Raw genomic sequence first — 22,865 nt, forward strand, 5'->3', positions numbered from 1 at the left:
AGTTTCCAGCTGTGATCTTTCAATCACAACCCTGTGATGCCTACCTCATACCTGCCAATTTCTAGCAACAGTACAAGATCAACTATCTAATTTTGTATGCTGCATTCATTCAAATTTCACACCTTCATTCCTGTGTTCACCATCCTTCTTTTCAGTTGCCTTTAAGTTAAATTCTTATCCCATTCATAATTTAAGAGTAATAAAAAAGTACATCACAAAAGCAGGTCTTTCAGCCATCTAGTCTGTGCCAAACCATTTAATCTGCCTACTCCCATCAACCTACGCCCAGACCATTGCCATCCATATCCCTACTATCCATGTACTGTACCTATCCAAACTTCTTTTAATCAAGCTCGCATGCACCACTTGCGCTGGCAGCTCATACCACACTCTCACAACACTCTGAATGAAGAAGTTGGCCCTCATGTTCCCCTAAACCTTTCATTATTCACCCTTAACCCATGACCTATAGTTATAGCCCCACCCAACCTCAGTGGAAAAAGCCTGCTTGGACTTATTCTATCTATACCCTCATAATTTTGTATACCTCTATCAACTCTCCCCCTAATCTTCTACATTCCCAACCTATTCAATATTTCCCTATAACTCCAGTCCTCCAGTCCTGGCAACATCCGTGTACTCTTTCAACCTTATTTACATCTTTCCTGTAGGTAGGTGAACAAAACTGCATACAACACTTCGAATTAGGCCTTACCAACGTCTTATACAACTTCAAAATAACATCGCATCTCCTGTACTCAGTACTTTGAATTATGAAGGCCAATGTGCCGAAAGCTTTCTTTATGATCCTACCTACATATGCTGCAACTTTCAATGAATTATAGACCTGTATTCCAAGATCCCTTTTTATACCGTACTCCTCAGTGCCCTACTGTTCACTGTGCAAGAGCTACCCTGGTTGGTCCTACCAAAGTGTAACACCTTGCATTTGTCTGCATTAAATTCCATCTGCCATTTTTCAGCCCATTTTTCCATCTGGTCCAGATCCCACTGCAAACATTGATAGCTTTCCTCAGTGTCCACTGCACCCTCAGTCTTGGTGTCATCCACAAATTTGCTGATCCAGTTAACCAGATGATCATCCAGATCATTAATATATATGACAAACAGCAACAGACCCTGAAGCACTCGACTAGTCACAGGCCTCTAGTCAGAGAGGCAATCATCAACAATCGCTACCTAGCTTCTCCTACGAAGCCAATGTCTGAATCAATTTACTACCTCATTTTGAATGCCAAGTCTCTGAACTTTCCTTGTTTTATTCTTTTTTTCTGGAGACTTCAATAACCTCTCCTGCCCTTTTACTTTATACTTACTTTTACAAGCCATTCCCCTCTATTCAATAAAGAACTTGCAGGGTCACCTGGGATATCTGCAAACCACATACTCTCCCACTAGATTCCATAAAGATAGGCATCCATTAGTCTCGTGAGACCATGGATTTGCGCCTTAGAAGGTTTCCAGGGCGCAGGCCTGGGCAAGGTTGTATGGAAGACTGGCAGTCGCCCGTGCTGCAAGTCTCCCCTCTTCACGCCACCAATGTTGTCCAAGGGAAGGGCACTAGGGCCGATACAGCTTGACACTGGTGTTGTCGCAGAGCAATGTGTGGTTAAGTGCCTTGCTCAAGGACACAACACGCTGCCTCAGCTGAGGCTCGAACTAGCGACCTTCAGATCACTAGACCGACGCCTTAACCACTTGGCCACGCGCCAACACTTCCATAAAGAGTCTAAATATAATCAGAAAATCACTTATTAGCTATCTGGAAGTTTACAAATCTGCAGTTGCAGAAATAAAGACCAACAGATCCACATGGCCCTAACACAACTTCTGCAGAACTAGGCCACTATCACGCAGACAAGGACAGTGATTATGTTTTTGTATGACAAGAGGATAGGCCATACCATACCTTGTATTGAGAAATGAGCCTATTCAAGTGATCAACCTTTCACTGGGGAAACATTTAGGAAACAGTGATCATAACTTCTTAAGTTTTACAAAAGCTATCAATAAGGATGCTTTAAGTATGGACCTTGCAGAAAAAGCAATAAATTGTGAAGAGGGCAAATTACCAGAATATTTGATAGGACTAGGAAGAGTTAATTGGGAACAGCTAATTTTGCACAAGTCCATCTCTGACATGTGGAGGTTGTTTAAAGATCAACTGCATCGAATACAAGACACGTATGTCCCAGAAAGAAGGACAAGGGTGGCAAGATAAGGGAACCTTTAGTGACAAGAAAGGTTGTAAATTTAGTCAAGAAGAAAAAGGAAACGATTTAAGACTTAATGTGCTAAAATCAAACAGGGCCCTTGAGGAATATAAAGAAGCTAGTAAAGAATTCAAGAAGGGAAATAGGAGAGCCAGAAGGGAAATGAGAAGTCCTTGGCAAGCAGGATTAAAGAGAACCCCTAGGTATTCTATAGCTCATCAGTACCTCTACTTCCTCAGTAGGCTCAAGAAATTTGGCATGTCTGCTTTGATCTTACCAATTTTTAATCGATGCACAATAAAAAGCATCCTGTCCAAATACATCACAGTTGGTACACAACTACTCTGTCCATGACTGCAAGAAACTACAGTTGTGGACACAATTCAGCACACAGAAACCAGCTTCCATAGACTAACTACACTTCTTGCTGCCTTGATAAAGCAGCCAACATTAGATATTCTCTCTTCTCATTCCTCCATTGGGCAGAAAATGCTAAAGCCTGAAGGCACATTCCACCAGGCTCAACATTGGCTTCTATCCTGCTGTTTTAAGACTATGGAACAGTCCCATAGTATAGTAAAATGGGCTCTTGATTTCACAATCTACCTCATTACGGCCTTGCACCTTATTGTCTATCTGCAATGCACTTCCTCTGCATTGTTTCTGCATTCCACCTACACAGCACTTAACTTTGCATTCTGTTTTTGCTTTGTACTGACTCAATGCACTATTGCAATAAACTGGTCTGTATAAGGTATGTAAGACAAGATTTTCCATTGTACATCAGTACATATGACAATATTAAACCAAGTTACTAATTTACATATACAGTATCAAAGCCAAGAGGATAACTAAGAAAATGGACAGAGCCACTCAAGGATAAAAGAAGGAACACGTGCTTTGAGAGAGAGGACGCCAATAAGGTCCTAAATTCTCTAAGAAGGACAAGGAGGATAGGAAGATTAGTGTGGCACATGCTAATATACAAGGGCATTTTAAAATACAGAACAAGGTGCTGTCAGGTCAATTGAAGAACTTTATGGTGGATGTCCCCAAGCTCTTATGGGATATATCAGATTATTCAGAGAGGCAGCTGATGAGATTTCTGGGCCTTTGACCGAGATCTTTGTGTCTTCTCTAGCCATAGGCAGGTCCCGGAGGACCCATGAGTAGCTATATTGTTCTGTTGATCAAGGGGAATAAGGATAATCTTAGATATTATACACCAGTGAGCCTCGTTTTAGTGAAAGGGAAACGTGGGAAAAATTCTAGGAATAAGATTTCTGATCATTTAGAAAAACACACCCCAATTAGGGTTAGTCAGCATGGTTTCGTGAGGGCAGGTTATGTGTTAATGACTTGATTGAGCCTTTCATGGTGATGAAATTGATCGATGGATGTTGCCTATATGGATTTTAGTAAGACCTGAGATAAGATTACTCATGGTAGACTTATCCAGAAAGTTTAAGAATCATGGGGTCCACAGTGACTTGGCCATTTGGATTCAGAATTGGCTTGCCCATAGAAGACAGTGGTCAATAGTTGGAGGCTATGACTAGTGATGTTCTACAGGGATCCATATTAAGACCTTTGTTGTTTGAGATATATATGACTTGGATGAAAATGTAGATTAGAGAGTTTAGAGACAAGGAGGAGGAAATGTTGGGTCTCCTAAAGACTATTAAGCTGAATAAGTCCGCAGAACCTGATAAGAATTACCCCAGGTTATTGAGGGAAGCAAGGGATAAGATTGCTGGGGCTTTGACCAGTATCTTCAGTGTCCTCCCTGGGCACCAGCAAGGTGCTGGAGGACTGGCAAGTGGCTATTGTTGTACCTCTATTTAAGAAGGGAACAAGGGAAAATCCTGGGAACTATAGACCAGTGAGTTTCATGTCAGTTGTAGGGAAATTGATGAAGAAGTTTCTTAGGGATAGGATATATGAGCATTTGGAAACCCATGGCCTAATTAGGGAGAGCCAGCATGGCTTTGTAAAGGGCAAATTGCATCTTACCAACTTGACTGAGGATTTTGACAGGGTGAAAAGAAAGATTGATGAAGGTAGAGCAATGGATGTTATCTATATGGATTTTAGTAGGGCACGTGACAAAGTCTCTCATGGGAGGCTAATCCAGAAGATTAAGATGCATGGGGTCTGCAATGAATTGGCTGTTTGGATTCAGAACTACCTTGTGTATGGAAGGCAGAGGGTAGTGGTCAAAGGGACTTATTTAAACTAGAGGTCTTTAATTAGTGGTGTTCCACAGGGATCTGTGCTGGGACCTCTGCTGCTTGTGATGCATATAAATGACGGGTGAAAATGTAGATGGGTGGGTTAGTAATTTGTGGATGATACTAAAACTGGTGAAGTTGTAGGTAGTGTAGAAGATTGGCAAAGAATACAGTATGATATAGATCAGTTATAGATATGGGCAGAGAAATGTCAGATGGAGTTTAACCAAGATAAATGTGAGGTGTTGCACCTTGGTAGGGCAAATACAAGGAGACAGTACACTGAGCAGAGAGATCTTGGCATCCAAGTTCATAGCTCCATGAAATTGGCTACAAAGGTCAAATGGATAATTAAGGCAGCTTATGGAATGCTTGCTTTTACTAGCTGAGGCACTGAATTCAAAAGAGGTTATGTTGCAACTTTATAGAACTCTGGTTAGGCCACATCTGGAGTATTACATAGAGTTTTGAGCACCCCACTATAGGAAGGATGTTGAGGCTTTAGAGAAGATGCAGAAGAGGTTTATCAAGATGCTGCCTGGTTTAGAGGGCATGTGCTATCACGAGAGGCTGGACAAACATTGTTTTCTTGGGAGCAGTGGAGGCTGAGGGAAGATCTATGAGAGGTTTATAAGATTATGAAAGGCATAGATAGACTAGACAGAAAGTATTTTTTTCTCAGGGTAGAAATGTCTAATACCAGAGGGCATGTATTGAAGGTGAGGGGGTTAGGATCAAAGGGGATATGAGGGGTAAGTTTTCACTTTAAGAGGCTTTTAAGACATTTAGATAGGTACATGAATATGAGGAAATGGAGGGATGATGGACACGTGTTGGTAGGAGGGATTCATTTTTTAGGGTTTTAAATTACTTTTTAGCTGGTTCAGCACAACATTGTGAGCATTCACTTTTGGAGAAGGATAGAGAAGTTGCAGAAGAGAATGCTGTCTGGATTAAAGGACAAATGCTATAATGAGAGGTCGAAAATATTAGGAGGAGAGTAAGATGACAGTCAGTTTGCACAAGGCAGAAGAGGGAAACAGAGTGGAATTGGGAGACAGTGGCACATGAATGGTAGTAGTGTTCTTCCCACAGATGCTGCTCAATTTGCTAAATTCCACCAGCAGATTGTTTGCTATTCCAGATTCAAGCATCTCAGAATCATGTTTATTATCACCAGCATGTGTCATGAAAATTGCTGTCTCAAAGTTCCGGTTAGACCAAACCCAGTATACTGAGAATAGATCTGGGCACCAAACTTTGGCATTCAGGAGAGCATACTATACATTTACCAGAACGTTAACTGGATTCCAAGGATTAAATTATGAGAGATTTCACAAACTAAATGTTTATTCATTGTCATACTGCACAGAAACAGGCCATTTGTCTCAAACAATCCATGATGACCAAAATGTCTATATAAGCTGGTCCCATTTGTCCCATATCCCTTCAAACCATTCATATTCGTGTACCTCTTTAAGTATCTTTAAATACGTTTGTTCCTCAACCATTACCTTTGGCAGCTCATTCCATATATGGACCACCCTCTGAGTGAAGAAATTGCCCCTCCTGGCACTGATCGCTAAGGATACTACTAGTTATGAGCCTCCAGTGTGAAAAACAACCTTCCAGATCACTCTCTGCTTTCTACCATTAAGCCATTCCCTTTATTTTTATTTAGAAAACAGGCCCTTCCTGTTCAACAAGCCAGGTCACCCAGCAACCCACCAATTTAACACTAGTCTAATCGCAGGACAATTTATATTGACCAATTAACCTACTAACCAGCATGTCTTTGGAATGAGGGAGGAAACTACAGCATCTAGAAGAAACCCACATGGTCACGTGGAAAACATACAAACTCCTTACTAGAGGCGCTGGAATTGAACACTGCACCCCAATGCCCGAGCCATAATAGCATCGTACTAAACGCTACACTACTACGACACCTCAATTGAACATTATATATCAAATAAGCCAGCTCTTCATAGGACTCATGCAATATAACATAAGCATAGCAACCTATCATGTGGAATTTTATCAAATTCATAGACTACTACTAAGTTCATAACAGACTACTTCTATCCCACCTGTCCTCATGAACCTTCTTGGTCACATCTTCAAAAAAATTCAACTAAACAAATTCCTGAAACAAACTCCCAGTGTGTTGACTATTCTTAATTAATCCATCTTTCCAAGTACAGTACATGAACAGCTATCCCACAGAAATATCCTCCAGTACCTTAGGTTATTAGGGTAATCACAAACAAGAGAAAGTCTGCAGATGCTAGAAATCCAAACAACGTACACAAAATGCTGGAGAAATTCAGCAGGCCAGGTAGCATCTATAGAAAAGTGTATCATTGATGTTTTGGGCAGAGACCCTTCATTAGAACTGGAGAGAAAAAGCTGAGGAGTCAGAGTTAGAAGGTGGAAGGGGAGGGAGGGAGGAAGAAACACAAAGTGATAGGTGAAACCAGGAGGGGGGAGGGACGAAGTAAAGAGCAGGGAAGTTGATTGGTGAAAGAGGTACAGGGCTGGAGAAGGGGAAAACTAATAGGAGAGGACAGAAGGCCATGGAAGGAAGAAAAGAGGGAAGAAGCACCAGAGGGAGGTGATGGGCAGGTAAGGAGATAAGAGAGAGGGAAAAGGGAATGGGGAATGGTGAAAGTTTGAGAAATTGAAGTTCATGCCACCAAGTTGGTTGCTACCCAGATGGAATATAAAGTGTTGATCCTCCAACCTGAGTGTGGCGTCATCGCCACAGTAGAGGAGGCCACGGATTGACACATCAGAATGGGAAGTGGAAATAAAATGGGTGGCCACTGGGAGATCCCACTATTTCTGGCAGACGGAGCATAGGTGCTCAGCAAAGTGGTCTCCCAATCCACGTGAGGGCTCACCAATATACAGGAGGCCACGCTGGCAGCAGTGGATACAGTAGATGACACCTACAGACTCACAGATGAAGTGTCGCCTCACCTGGAAGGACTGTTTGGAGCCCTGAATGGTAGTGAGGAAGATGTAGGGGCAGGTATAGCAATTGTTCAGCATGTAAGGTAAGTGCCAGGAGGGAGATCAGTGGGGAGGGACGAATGGACAAGGGAGTCACATAGGAGCAATCCCTGCAGAAAGCGAAAGTGGGGGGGGGGGGCGGGGGGAGAAGATGTGCTTGGAGGTGGGATCCCGTTGGAGATGGCAGAAGTTATAGCTATTAGGCTTACTCATCTAGAGCTCCCAAGATCTTCTGTGCAGCTCTTTCCAAATAAAGATAAACCTCCTGTCTTCTGGCACCTCATCTGTAGCTAACAATGATGCATCTATTTCAGACATGGCTCCCACAATTTCTTCTCTAGCATCCCAGTGTTCTTTGATATACCTGATCAGGCCCCAGATATTTATCTACCTTCATATATTTTAAGATATCCACCACCTTCTGTATTGTAACCTGAACTATCCTCAAGGCATTCCCATCAATTATCTCAAGTTCCAAAGTCTTCACATCTTTCTTCATGGTAAAAACAGATGAAGATATCCATTACAGAACTCGCCCATCTCCTGTGGCTCCAAAGTTGTCCACTTTAGTCTTTGAAAGTCCTAGTTCTCTCCATGTTACATTTTCCCCAATACACTTAATATTTTCAGATTTTCCTTAATCTCCTCTGCTAAAGATACAAGACCATAAGACAAAGGAGCAGAATTAGGCCATTCAGTCAATCAAGTCTGCTCTGCCATTCCATCATGGCTGATCCTGGATCCCACTCAACCCATATACCTGTGATCTCACCATATCCTTTGATGCCCTGACCAATCAGAAAACGATCCAACTCATGATCTCACTTTTAAAAGGTTTCCACTCACAAACAACCTAGTCCATCAACTTTTGCAAGGTCAAGTCAAGTTTATTGTCATTTAACCATACACATGTATATAATGCATATAACCATATAATGTATGTCATATCGAGACATTTCTCCAAACCAGGGTGTAAAACACAGTAGTATGCACAACACACAATAACTTATGAAGGTTAGAATAAAATCTACAGATGAATCACATAAATAGCAAATTAAAGTGCATTAATATTAAATATTGTACTGGAACAGATTAACCAGTGAGACTTCGAATATGATGTGGCAGGGAGTTCAGATGCCTGATGGCCTGGGGAAGCAACTGTTTCTCATCCTGACTGTTTTTGTTGTTATGCATGCAAGTCTCCTGCCTGATGGTAGAAAGTCAAAGAGGGTGCTGGATAGAAGGGTAGGATCCTTAATAATACTAAAGGCCCTACGTAGGCAGCATTCCTGATAAATTGTCCCCGATAGGAGGTAGGGAGACCGCTATGTTCCTCTCAGTTGTCTTAAATAATATCATCAAAATTTGCCATAGCCCAATTGAAAACTTGTGGAATAGATCAGTTCCTTTCTATAGCTAATTTAAAGCTGGTAGAACTACAGTCACAAGTCAAAGTGCTCTTCCACTGACACCTCAGGCTCTTACCCTGCCCTATTTCTCAAAAGTAAGTCAAGCCTTGCCCTCTCCCTAGTAAATTGCTAGAATTTAGACTACTTGATTAAAATTTTCAAGAAATTAAACAGAAGAAGAAATTGTATCTGCTGGTGGAGTAAGGAATTAGAACATATGTTTTTAAATTGCAACCATCCTTTTCTATTTCCATGACTTCTTTAGAACTTAGAGTTATGGTCAATACATCTAAAACAAACCAAGTTAATACTGGGAAAATTGAAATCAAAGTTCAGGCTCAAAGTAAATTTATTATCAAAGTACATACATGTCACCATATATAGGCCTGAAATTCATTTTCCTGTGGGCATACTCAATAAATCTAATAACCATGATATAATCAGTGAAAGACCGCATCATCATTGTGGACGACCAGAATGCAAAAGACAATAAACTGTGTAAATAACAGGAAAGAAAGAAATAATGATCATGATAATAATAATAAATAAGCAATAAACATCAAGAACATGAGATGAAGAGACCTTGAGACGAAGAGTCCTTAGGCTGTGAGAACAGTTCAGTGATGGGGCTGGTGAAGTTGAGTGAAGTTATCCCCTCTGGTTCAGAAGCCTAATTGTTAAGGGGTAATAACTGTTCCTGAACCTGGTATTGAGTCCTGAAGCTCCTGTACCTTCTTCCTGATGGCAGCAGTGAAAAGAGTACATGATCCGATCAGTGGAGTCCCTGACGATGTTACTGCTTTCCTGCAACAATGCTCCGTGTAGATGTGCTCAATGGTGAGGTGGGCTTTACCTGTGATGAACTGGGCTGTATCCACTACTGAGTCCCTGATAAGGACTAGCTTATAAACCTCTGGTCTCCTCCTCAAGTCAATTATCAGCTCCTTGGTCTTCCTGACATTGAGTAAGAGGTTGTTGTTATGGCATTACCAGCCAGAAATTTAATCTCCCTCCTGTATGCTGATTCGTTATCACCTTTGATTTGGCCTACAACAGTGGTGTCCTCAACAAACTTAAATATGGATCGGAGCTATGATTAGCCACCCAGTCGTAAATATAAAGTGAGTAAAGCAATGCTTGTTATGCATGTGTGCTGATGGAGATCATGGAGAAATGTTGCCAATCCAAACTGACTGAGGTCTGCAACTGAGCAAATCAAAGATCCAATTGCACAAGGAAGTATTGAGGCCAAGGTCTTGAAGCTCATTGATTAGTTTTGAGGGGATGATAGTATAGAATGCCATGCTGTAGTCTAGATAAAGCATCCTGATGTATGTGAAACCACTTTTTATTGGGCATCTCCAGAAACGTAGCTCGTCAACCCCTCACTAACAGCCACTGTACTCCGCAGTGAGGAACCCACCTTTCTCAGGCTCCGTACATCTAGGGTGTATACGACTTTAGTCCCACCAAACCCCAATTTGTGTGAATGCTGTGTGATTTACTGCTTCCTTACAATTGCCCATCCGCAAGAAGTAACAGATCATACACTGCATACAGTTACAAGGAACGTTAACTTAACCAAAGAGTTATTAAAGAAAGAGAAAAACAAAAAAGGGTCCATTATAATTAAACAGTCAAATGCACACAAAAATTTGGAGCTCATCTTGAAGTTATCTGTAACTCATGCACTGGACCCTCAGTCTGCATGAAAGCACACACCACCTTCCAAATGTCACCTGAAATCTATCTCGAACAAACGGGCTCTCCCACAGGAGTATTAGTCCTTCCTCCTTGAAGCCATTCATCTGCACAAAGCACCTTGTGCAACAGGGACAGCATCCTCAGCCATCATCCCTCCCATCTTCTCCCAGCTCCCTCAAAAAAACCTCTCCACCCAGCATTCTTTAGAACCCTCTCCCAATTCCACCATCCTGATTGGCTGATGAAACATTCCTAAGTTGAACAACAAAGCCCCTTATCTCAGCTCAAACCCAAACAGGCTGAAAGCAGAACAGACTACTCTTACAGAACTGCCAAAAAAAAATACCTACAGCATAGCAGTAAAAATCTTAACCATGTTGATACATATGCATCTTTGCTGTCCAAATATTTCAGGCTTGAGTGAAGAGCCAATGAAATAGCATCTGCTATGGATCTGGTTGTGCTGCTAGGCAAACTGGAGCTCAGAAAAAAAAATCACAGGATCACCGGGGACTGTGAGAAGGTTCCTCCATGTTTTGACATTCAACACAAGCATAGAAGGCACTGATCTCATTTGGATGCAAATCTCTGCTGCCACTTATGTCACAATGCCTGGCCACAGCTGTTGAGCATCCTTCACCGATTCAAGTTTAGTCCAGGATTGCCACTTTGCCCATGAGTTGGCTTTCCAGAACTTCAGATAACTTTCTTGACTGCCTTTGATCTGGCCCTCATGAGAATGTGGATCTCATAGATTATCCAGGGCTTCTGGTTGGGGAGAATAAATGATATTGTGGGGACATACTTGTTTACAACTGTTTTTCTAAAGTCTATGACTACCATGGTGTATTCATTCAGATCCACAACTGAGCCCTTGAACAAGACTCAGTCTACCGATTCAAATCAATCTCGTTGCTGTCTTCTGTGACCACCTCTTTGGTGTCCGCAACTCTGCAGCCTTGCTCTTTTGTCTCTGCCTGTATGCAGGTAAGAGAAAGACAGCCAAGTGATCAGATTTCCCCAAGTACTGTCTGGGCATAAAACAGTAAACATTCCTTATCTTAGTAGAGCTGTGGTCTAGTGTGTTAGGACCTCTGGTGCAATAGGTCATATTCTGATGGTAACTGGGCAGTGATTTCTTCAAACAAGTCTGACTAAAATCCCCAACTATGATTTTAAATGAGTTAGGGTGGACTGGTTCTTGTTTGGTGATGGCATCATGCAGCATCTCAAGTACTTGATTACAGTCGGCCAATGGCAGCATGCAAACTATGGTCAGGAGCACAGAGGAGAACCCTCTTAGTAAATAGAATGATACATATTTGATTGCTAGGTGTTTAAGGTTGGGGGAACAGGAATACAACAAAACCGCCATATCAGAGCACCACAGAGTTTAGTACGAAATACACACCTGTATCTTTTGCCTATTACTATAAATCTTCTACTACAATACTCTATCATTCTTGCATTTCCCTATGATGTGTCAATATATGTGCTGTAGCAGCTACTTTCAAACAAACCAAACCCACTCAGAGACAAGCACGGGAAAATGATACTGCATGATGCCCTCTCCAAATAACGAAATTCTAAAGTCAGAGAAAGTATGCTTGATCCTTTATTGAGAAACCAGCAAAGACAAACAACCTTGTAACGAATGAAACTAGAACTAGCGATATAATGAACTGAGCAGTCTAAGTGTATTCAAACGTACTTAAGCCAAGTGCTCTAAAACGAATTTTTAAGAGATTTTTTTTTAAAAAGGAAAGATAGCATGCAGTCTGGCTGTCAAGAAGGGCAGGCAGGTGATAGGACAAAATTGTGACCAGAGTGAGTATCAGTGCATTAGGGATGCAGAATCAAAAAAGGTGGCAAACACAGTACTCAAAGTGTTAACAACAGGAATTCTGCAGATGCTGGAAATTCAAGCAACATACATAAAAGTTGCTGGTGAACGAAGCAGGCCAGGCAGCATCTCTAGGAAGAGGTGCAGTCCTAGAGATGCTGCCTGGCCTGCTGCGTTCACCAGCAACTTTTATGTGTGTTCCCTGCAACTAAATCTTTTTTACTTAACTATCGCCTCCATAACTTTGGTGCTTTGTTCCACATTATTTGCATAGGTTGTAAAATGTTAAGGCTGAGGTACCAATCTCTACGGTGCTGAGACAGCACATCTGAAGGTCAGGGAGACGGTACTTCAAATGGGTAGACCGGACAATGATTATAGTATCAGCTCCACATCCAATTAAGTAGAGTTTCCATCACACTCCTGATGCACCTTTTAAATGGTGGAATAGGATTGGCAGTCAGACTATCCATTTCCTGATCTCTTCAAGTAATCACATTTACATTGATTGTGTAGTCTATACATGCTGGATACCCATGATAGAACTTTGATGATGGTAATGTTGTTACCATCTGTCATTTTGAAAATGGTCATTGCCTGGAACTCTCTACCTGTCAACTCAAGCCTGATTGTTGTCTACGATTTGCTGCATGAAGTTGAAGATCTAATTCATTTATTTGAATTGAAAATCAGGTGGAATGAAACTGAAGAATCTGAAAATGTTTAGGCCTCAATAAGACCAAGTCAGAGGGAAAGTTGTTCTACACTCAAACATTCTGTCAATATTTGAATTTTCCTACCTGGGCAAGCAGGGAGTTGGGCTAAAGGTGGAATTACCTGTGAGTTGCTGAGTTTTCTCAAAGTTGTAGTTTAAAAGATCTTTTGATGCCAACACAACCAAGTGAGATTAGAATTAATAGAAAAATGGCATCAATATATTGGATCAGCCATAGTCATCTAAATTGTCAGAATCGGGTCAAAATGCCATATGTGACTCAACCAAAGGAGCTACAAAATGAGGCCATCAAATATCCTTGAGCACTAAGGTTAAGGAGAATCCCAAGTCATTCTGGAAGTACATTAGATAGATAGCTACTTTATTGATCCTAAAGGAAATTACAGTGTCAGAGTAGCATTACAAGTACACAAATATAAATATTAGAAGTAACAAGAATAAAAAAATAAGTTACCACAAACAATCTAACAGGAGAGGGTCATCACTTCCCTGGCAATAGGTTGACTCATTATGGAGCCTAATGGCCCAGGGAAAGAATGACCTCATACAGCACACTTTGGAGCGGCGCAGTTGTCTTCGTCTATTACTAAAAGTGTTCAGCCAAGGTGGCATGCAAAGGGTGAGAAACATTGTCCAGAATTGCCAGGATTTTTCCTAGGGTCCTTTGCTCTACCACAGCCTCCAGTGTGTCTAGATTGACTCCTACAGCAGAGCTAACCTTTCTAATCAGTTTATTGAGCCTATGGTATCACCTGTGTTGATGCCATTGCCCTAGCACAACACCACATAGAAGATTGTACTGGCGACAAGAGACTGGTAGAACATGTGAAGGTGAGGCCTGCATACTCCAAAGGACCTCAGTCTCCTCAGGAAGTAGAGGCGATTCTGGCCCTTCTTGTACACAGCCTCTGTGTTGGTGCTCCACTCGTCTGTCATCCAGGTGCACCCCCAAGTACTTGTAGGTCCTCACCACATCCATGTCCTCACCATCAACAGTAACAGAGCAATGCAGATTTAATCTTCCAAAAGTTCTTCATCTCCTTTGTCTTACTGATGTTGTGCTGCAGATGATTCATCTTGCACCATTTGACAAAGTCTTCCACCAGGGCCCTGTATTCATCCTCCATCCTCCCCTTACACACCTAACTATTGCTGAGTCATCAGAGAATTTCTGCAGACAGCATGACTCATTGTTGTATCTAAAGTCCGAGGTATACAGGGTAAACTGGAAGAAAGCCAATACAGTCTCCTGTGGGGCCCCAGTGCTGCTTATAACCATATCTGACACAGCTCTGAAGCCACACAAACTGTGGTCTGCCAGTCAGGTAGTCCATTATCCAGGATACAATGGAAGTGCCAATCTGCATTGAATGGAGCTTTTCCCCCAGCCATGAAGGCTGTATGGGATTGAAGACACTTGAGAAATCAAAAAATATGATCCTCTTTCTTTCTTTTCAAATCTTTTTATTGTATATATAGGAAAAATAACATGAGTACATCGAAGTAACAACACTTACAATGCCTCAAAAAAAACCCATCATCTTAAAGATTGAAAACAAAATTTTGTGATAACAAAAAAAACCTACTAAGCAGAAAAGTGAGAAAAAAAAAGAGAACCCATTAGGTGTACAACCCCGGAGCCATGTGCCATACAAAAAGTTTCTAAAAATAAACATCAAACCCCCAGCAAGAAAAGAAAATATACTAAAAGAATTTACAATTAGATCGTGGAAAAATTATATCAATTAACCCAAATGATAATAACGAGCAAATGAGCCCCATCTTTTCTCAAAATCAAATAATGGTTCAAAGGTTCAACTTCTAATTTTCTCCCAACTAAGACATAGCATCACTTGAGAAAACCATTGTGACAAAGTGGGAGCTGATGTATCCTTCCACTTCAACAAAATGGCCCTCCTAGTTATCAATGTAACAAATGCAATAACATGTTGGTCAGACACAGAAATACCATGAATATTTTGAGGAACTATTCCAAAAAGCACAGTTAATTTATTAGGTTGTAAATTAATTTTAAGTGCTTTAGAAATTGTTGAGAAAACCGACTTCCAGAACTGTTCCAATATAGAACAAGACCAAAACATGTGTGTCAGTGTAGCTATCTCAGTTTTACATCTATCACAATGACCATCAACATTAGGAAAGATTTTAGAAAGTCTCTCCTTTGTCAAATGATAACGATATACAATTTTAAATTAAATCAATGAATGACTAGAACAAATTGAAGAGTGAACCAACTTCAATATCCGCATCCAATCCTCCGTCATAAAAGTCAAATTAAGTTCCTTTTCCCAATCCTGTTTAATCTTAGACAAAGGACGCTTATCCTATTGTAATAGTAAATTATAAATTCTTCCAAAAGAACCCTTGATCAAAGGATTCATACTCATAATAGTATCTAACAGGTCAGCCTCCAATATGTAAGGAAAATTACTTAAATATTTTTGTAAAAAATGTCTAACTTGAAGGTATTGCAGAAAGTGTGAGTATGAAAGAGAATATTTATCAATTGTTCAAAGGACATCAATCTATCTTCTTTAAATAAATCCAAAAAAGAATTAATACCTTTATTCTTCCAAACTAAAAAAATTGGATCACTCAAAGAAGGCTTAAAAAAGTAATTTCGGTAAATTAAACTACGAAGTTTAAATTTTTTAAGATTAAAAAAATTGCGGAACTGGAGCCAAATTTGTAAAGAATACTTAATCACAGGATATAGATTTAAATTAACAACTTTACCTAATTGCATAGGTAAAGGAGCCCCCAATAACGAGGTTAAATAAAACTGTTTTACAACTTTTAGTTCCAGGTCTACCCAAATTGGCCAATCACTCGTATCAACCCAGTATAACCAAAAAGACATATATACCAGATTAACAGCCCAATAATACATTCTAAGATTAGGCAAAGCAAGACCTCCATCCTTTTTCAATTTTTGTAAATGACAATTACTAATTCTTGGTCTTTTATTATTCCAAATAAAAGATAAAATAATAGAATCAATCCGATCAAAAAACTTCCTAGTCAGAAAAACAGAAATACTCTGAAATAAATATAAAAATTTCGGTAGAATCATCATTTTAACTATATGAATACGACCAACAAGTGAAAATGTAAGTGGACTCCATCTACTAAATAAATACTTCATAGAGTCTACTAAGGGAACAAAGTTAGCTTTATAAAGATCTTTATAGTTCTTAGTAATTATAATACTTAAATATCTAAAAGAGTCTGAAACTTTAAAAGGAGTATTATCATATATAGAAACAAAATCATTTAAAGGAAACAATTCACTTTTACTAAAATTAATTTTATATCCTGAAAAACCTCTGAATTCATTAAATAATTTTAGTAGGGCAAGAATGGATTCGTCAGGGTTAGATATATAAACCAATAAATCATCAGCATAAAGAGAGACCTTATGCATGGTCTCATTCACAAAGATCCCATGGATATTTTTAGCCTCACGAAGAACAATAACAAGGGGTTCTAATATTAAATTAAACAACAAAGGACTTAATGGACAGCCTTGCCTTGTCCCCGGTGAAAGCCGAAAAAAAATGAGACCTACAATTGTTAGTAACAACAGTAGCAATAGGGGCTTTATATATCATTTTAATCCAATTATTAAAATTAACACCAAAGCCAAATTTCTCTAAAACATTGAATAAATATTTCCATTCGACTCGGTCCAATGCTTTTTCAGCATCCAAAGATACAACACATTGTGGAATTTTAGAAAAGGATGAAAATATAATGTTAAGTAGTCTCCGAACATTTGAAAAAGAATAGCGACCCTTTATAAAGCCCGTTTGATCTTTACAAATAATTTTACCCAAAATATTCTCCAACCGATTGGCCATTATCTTTGACAAAATCTTAGTGTCAACATTCAGTAATGAAACAGGTCTATATGAAGCACAGTCAGTAGGATCTTTATCTTTTTTAAGAATTAAAGAAATAGAGGCCTCATAAAAAGTAGAAGATAAGTCACCTTTCACAAAAGAATCCTTAAACATTTCCAACATATACGGAGAGAGCAACTTTCCAAATTTTTTATAAAATTCTATGGGATAGCCATCAAGTCCTGGGGACTTACCAGATTGCATTTGAAAAATAGCTTTACAAATTTCGGCTTCAGTAATTTGAGCATTGAGAATCTTTTGATCCTCAGCCGAGATTTTAGGAAAAGCAATCTTTCGTAAAAAAAAAGCATTCATTTTAGAGGAATCTAATGGACATTGAGATTTATATAGCTCAGCATAAAAGTCTTGAAAAATCTTATTAATTTCCTCATACTCCTGAGCTAAGGTACCATCTTTCCTAAGAATTTTCATGATTTGCGGTTTGGCTGCAGCCATTTTTAATTGAGATGAAAGCAGTTTATTATTATCTCCAGACAGATAAAATTGGCTCTTTAACTTAAGCAAATAACCTTCAATGGGATGAGTTAATAACAGGTTATATTGTGATTGAAGTTCCACCCTTTGTTTAAATAAATCAGTATTGGGGGAAATTGCATAAATATTATCTAAATCTTTAATTTGTTTTGAAATTCTATCTAATTCTGCTTTAATTTGTTTTTTTAAGCTTAGCTGAATAAGAAATAATCTGACCACGTAAAAATGCTTTAAATGTATCCCATATAACTAATTTAGACAGACCCCCTATATCATTAAAAAGAAAAAATTCTTTTATCTGGGTTTCAATGAAAGTGACAAAGTCAAGAGTTTTGCAATAATGTCTGAGACATGCGCCAAGGTGGACAGGCAAGAGTGACATCATCAAATTCAAAGACAAACTCAGTGGCACATGATCAGATATAGCAATAGCGTCATACTCGCAAGTTTTAACACTAGTCAAGAAGCGGGGATCGATTATAATATAATCGATCCTCGAATATTTTTTATAAACATGTGAGAAGAAAGAATATTCTCGATTGTCGTGATGAAGATAACTCCACAAATCAATCAACCCAAAATCAATCAAAAAGGAATTAATAAATGACGCGGATCAATTTGGAAGTCGCTGATTGGCTGAGCTCTTATCAATCATAGGATTTAAACAACAATTAAAATCCCCGCCCATTATGAGCATATTTAAGTCAGGCAGTAAAGCGAATACCTTTTTAAAAAAAGAATCATCTAAGTTAGGACCATACAAATTAACCAAGACAACTTTTCTGTTACAGATTGTTCCTTTAACAATTAAAAATCTACCATTAGAATCTGATTCAATATCCTCTTGAATAAATATATTAGGTTTAATGAAAATAGACACACCTTTTGTTTTACTCTGAGAAGTAGAGTGGAATTGCAAACCATTCCACCATCTAAAAAATCTATTTTGATCTCCCGCCCTGATATGTGTCTCTTGAGCAAAAATTATATCAGGTTGGAATTGGTTAATAATTTTAAAAGTCTTCTTTCATTTAATAAGATGATTCCAACCACGTACATTCCAACTTATTACATTAATCAGTTTGAACAGCATACTATAATTTCATTCTACTTTATACATGCACAAAGCACATACCAATGCAGGATAATCAAAGATGGCGGTGATGAAGAATACAACCAGATAAAAAACATGCATGCTCCGGAACCACCCGATGGGAAAAAACTAACTCTAAACCCACCCACCCACACCCGGAAACCCGAAAAAGGCAAGCGATCTACAATAGAATTCAAAGCTGCTGACTGCTCTGCCTGTATTTTCTTTCCCTCCCCTCAGTTAGTAAAAAAGTAGAATGACCTTGTGAAAAAGACAATAAAGTCTCAGCAAAAAAAGGTATTTACATTCCATCAACTGATAAACAAGAACCAAAATAATGTTATCTCTTAGAGAGAAAAACCAGCGCCATGTTTAAGTTTAATATTAATTCCCTAAAAAAGCTTTAAATTCAATTATAAAACGTTATAATAAAACAGAAAAATATATAAAAAGCCCTATTAGTAGGAAAAACTACCAATTAGCTACGATGTATTAAATTAAAGGAACAAACCGCCTTATCTTCTTCCCTCAGTCATAAAATGTCCAGAGATCATTTGAGCAGAGATACTTAAACCATAAATCTTTCCAAAGGAAAACCAATAATATGCAATAAAGAACAACCCCCCCCCCGTGTTCTTTAATTAGTCTCTTGATGAAATATACAAATGACCTTCATAAATCTTCTTTCCAAAATGTGAATAATATACAAATAGCCTTTCAGATGGATCATTCAACAGCAGTGTCGGTGACAGTGGCAGGCAAAGCCTGAACAAAATCCAGTGCAGCTTTCAGATCAAAAAAAGTACGAGGAGAATTAGGGGGGAAAATTTTAATTCTTGTCGGATACCTCAAAGACGGAAAAAGATTCTTATCATATGCTTGTTTCATTACCAGGGCAAATTTTGATCTTTGTTCCATTATCTCTCTTGGATAATCTTCGTAGAAGCGGAGCTCAGATTCCATAAATCTAAAAACTCTCTTTTCTTGCCTGTCGTATTATTTGATCTTTAATTTTAAAGTGATGAAAGCAAACCAGAACAGATCTTGGTTTACTAGAGTCCTTCGATCTCGAGATAGACGCCCTGTGCGCCCTTTCTATGGCAGGCGGCTTTGATAGAATGGTAGGAAATAAAGTGTGGAAAAGCTTACCAAAGTAAGCTGTTAAATCTCCATCTTCAGCTCCTTCCTGCAGCCCAACGATTCTTATATTCCCTCGTCGAGACCTAGTTTCCAGGTCTATAATCTTATTTTGATATCTTTCCAAACGAGTTGTAGCTTCAGACAGCTTTTGCTTAGTTATCTTCAATTCCTCTTCGTGTGAAATAACTTGAGTTTCCAGGTCTTTAAGTTTTCCCAGAAATGACTTCATTTCATTACTATTTTTTTCCAGTTGGTCTTTAGTTGATCCATTCTGATCCTTAATTGAATTCAGTGTCCGAACAATATCTTCAGCCCACTATGGCATTTCATCAGATCTTTCCTTTTGCACCTTTCCTTTCCCATTAACTTTATCACTAGGTTCAGGTAAATTCTTCCCACTTCTTGTAGATATAGACATATTGATCACCCTCAAGAATCAACAAGTAAAAATTTTTAAATTCAAAGCTTAAACTAGAGGGAAAGAAAGAAAACTAAGAGCAGCAGAAAAATACTGCTACTCCTTTGGCAGACAGGGGCGGTTCTCCAAAATATGATCCTCTCAGTGCTGCACTGCTTATCCAAATGGGAGTAGGCTCTGTTCAGCAGGTAGATGACAGCATCTACCAATCGTCAACTCCACTGTGCTCCTGGTAAGCAAACTGCAGGGGATCTGACATGGGGTTGGAGGTGAGCCAGGACCAGCCTCTCTAGGGTCTTCATGATGTGTGAGGTCAGGCCACTGGACAGTAGTCATTCCATACTTTTGGTTGGCCCTTCTTGTGTACTGGGACCACATATGATGTTTTCCTTATAGTCGGACTCTTTCCAGGCTGAGACTCAGATTGAAAGTACACTGGAGAACTCCACACAACTGCTCAGCACTCCTTCAGGACCATGGGTTTTACACCATTCAGTCCCAAAGCTTTGCTGTGTCTGTTTCCCCAGAGCCCTTCTCACCTGCTCAGTAATGACGGTGAGTCCATGATGACTGGGGAATTGGTGGAAGGTGGGAGCTGGGGAGGTTAAGATTGGGATGAAATCAGTTGGTATGTGGAGGTGTGGATGGTAGGTGCAGGGCAAGGAAGGGATGTAGACAGTGGTAGCCTGTGTTGAATTGGAGGGGGGAGAAGGGAAGGGGAAGGTTGGTCCTGAGGGAGCATTGGTACCTCTGCATTTGGACTGGTGCACTGTGGGGTGGTGGGGGTGTGAACAGGAGGGCAATTGTAAAAACAACTGAAGAATTGGTTTAACTCATTAACCCATTCACAGCTGCATTCCAAGGCTCTACAGCTAGGGTGACTGAAGCCAGTGATGTTCTTCATGCCTCTCTACTCCTCCTGTATGCTACTCTGCCCAGCTCTCTCCTGTATTCCTCTTTAGCCACCTTGATCTTCTCCTTTAGCCCCTCTGCACGTTTCAATTCTTCCCTGTATCCCAATCTAAAGGCTCTCTTTCTGCAGTTGAGAAGAGCCTTTAGATCACTGGTGACCCATGGTTTGTTGATAGGAAAGCAATGGACAATCCTTGATGGCATTACAGTGTCCTTACAGAAGTTGACGTAGCTAGTGATGCAATCAGGAAGTCCGTTAATGTCTTTGCCATACGGTTCAAAGCACATTCCAGTCAGTAACCTCAAAGCAGCCCTTCAAGGCCTCAGTTAGGAACAAGAGGATAGCAAGGGTAACAGTGCGTCCCTTTAGAAGTAGGAAAAGTGGGCGAGGACCTAAATGAAAATTTCTTGCATGTATTCACTAAGGAGAAAGACATGGTGGATAGTGGGTTCAGGGAGGGATACGTTGACAGTCTAGAACATGTCAGTTTTAAGAAGATGGAAATATTTGATGTCTTGGAACACAAAGCAGGAGAGGGATAATCTCCAGGACCAGATGAGGCATGTCCCAGAAAGCTAAACAAAGGAAGAGATTCTAAGTGTCCTGACAATAGGTTTTGGTACCTTCATTACCCACAGGCAAGGTACCAGAAGACTGAAAGATTGCTAACAGTGTTCTTTTATTCAAACTGGGCAGCAGAGATTATCCAGGTAACTACAGGCCAGTAAGCCTCATGTTAGTGATAGAGATATCATTGTAGAAAGTTTTAAGAGTCAGGATTTATGTACGTTTGGAAAGGTAAAGACTGATTTGGGATAGTTAGCATGGCTTTATTAGAGGGGGGGTGAAAGAATCCTGTCTCACTGATTTAAATGCTTTTGAGGAGGTAACAAAAGGGACTGAAGAAGGCAGGGCAGTATGGATTTTAGAAAAGCACTTAACTAGGTCCCACACATTGATTGGCCCAGATTAGACACCTAGAATCGCAAGCAAGCTACCTGAATGGATCCAAAATAAGCATGTGATAGGCAGTGGAAGTAGAAGAAAATATTCTTTCTTTTTGGAACAGGGATTGGCACTGAAACCTTTGCTCTTTATGATATAAATTAACAACTTGGCTATTAATGTATTTTAATTCCACTACCCATCCCCACACTGACATATCTGTCCATGCCCTCCTTTACTATGACAATGAGACCAAACAAAGAGTGAAGGAGCAACATCTCATTCTCCGCCTTGATAGTATTCAACCCAACGGCATCAACATTGATTTCCCTAACTTCCCATAACTACTCCCTTCTGCTTCCCTCCCCTCATTCATTCCCCCTTATATCAATGGCCCCTTTACTCATCTTTCCCCTCTACCCATCACAACTTGCGCACCTCATCAAATTCCTCCCTCTGGGTACCCACCTCCTTCCCTTTATTTCATGCATTACCAACTTCTCCTATTAGATTCATTCTTCAGCTCTTTCTATTCCACCTATCACCTCCCAGCTTCTCACTTCATTCCTTCAAATCCCCCCACCTTCCTGCCTTCCCACTCTCACCTGGATTTGCATATCACCCACCAGTTCGTGTTCCTACCCCTTCACCACCTTTTTATTCTAGCTTCTGCCTCTTTCTTTCTGGTCCTGGTGAAGGGTCTCAGCCTGAAATATCAACTGTTCATTTCCCTCCATAAATGCTGCTTAAGCTGCCGAGCTCATCC

At 39.9% G+C, this 22,865-nt stretch overlaps 1 protein-coding gene across 1 annotated transcript in view; it reads right to left on the bottom strand.

Moving 5' to 3' along the window:
- LOC134357895 (synaptonemal complex protein 2-like) overlaps positions 1 to 10,711 on the bottom strand; it is a 58,532-nt gene extending 47,821 nt beyond the window's left edge. Inside the window, exon 1 of the mRNA XM_063069651.1 lies at positions 10,629 to 10,711. Within this exon, the coding sequence (XP_062925721.1) occupies positions 10,629 to 10,697 (69 nt within the window). The 5' untranslated portion in view covers positions 10,698 to 10,711. The remainder of the gene's footprint in view (positions 1 to 10,628) is intronic.
- Between the last annotated feature and the right edge of the window lie 12,154 nt (positions 10,712 to 22,865).

This window comes from Mobula hypostoma, chromosome 2, assembly GCF_963921235.1.
Source record: "Mobula hypostoma chromosome 2, sMobHyp1.1, whole genome shotgun sequence".
Classification (NCBI taxonomy): Eukaryota; Metazoa; Chordata; class Chondrichthyes; order Myliobatiformes; family Myliobatidae; genus Mobula; species Mobula hypostoma.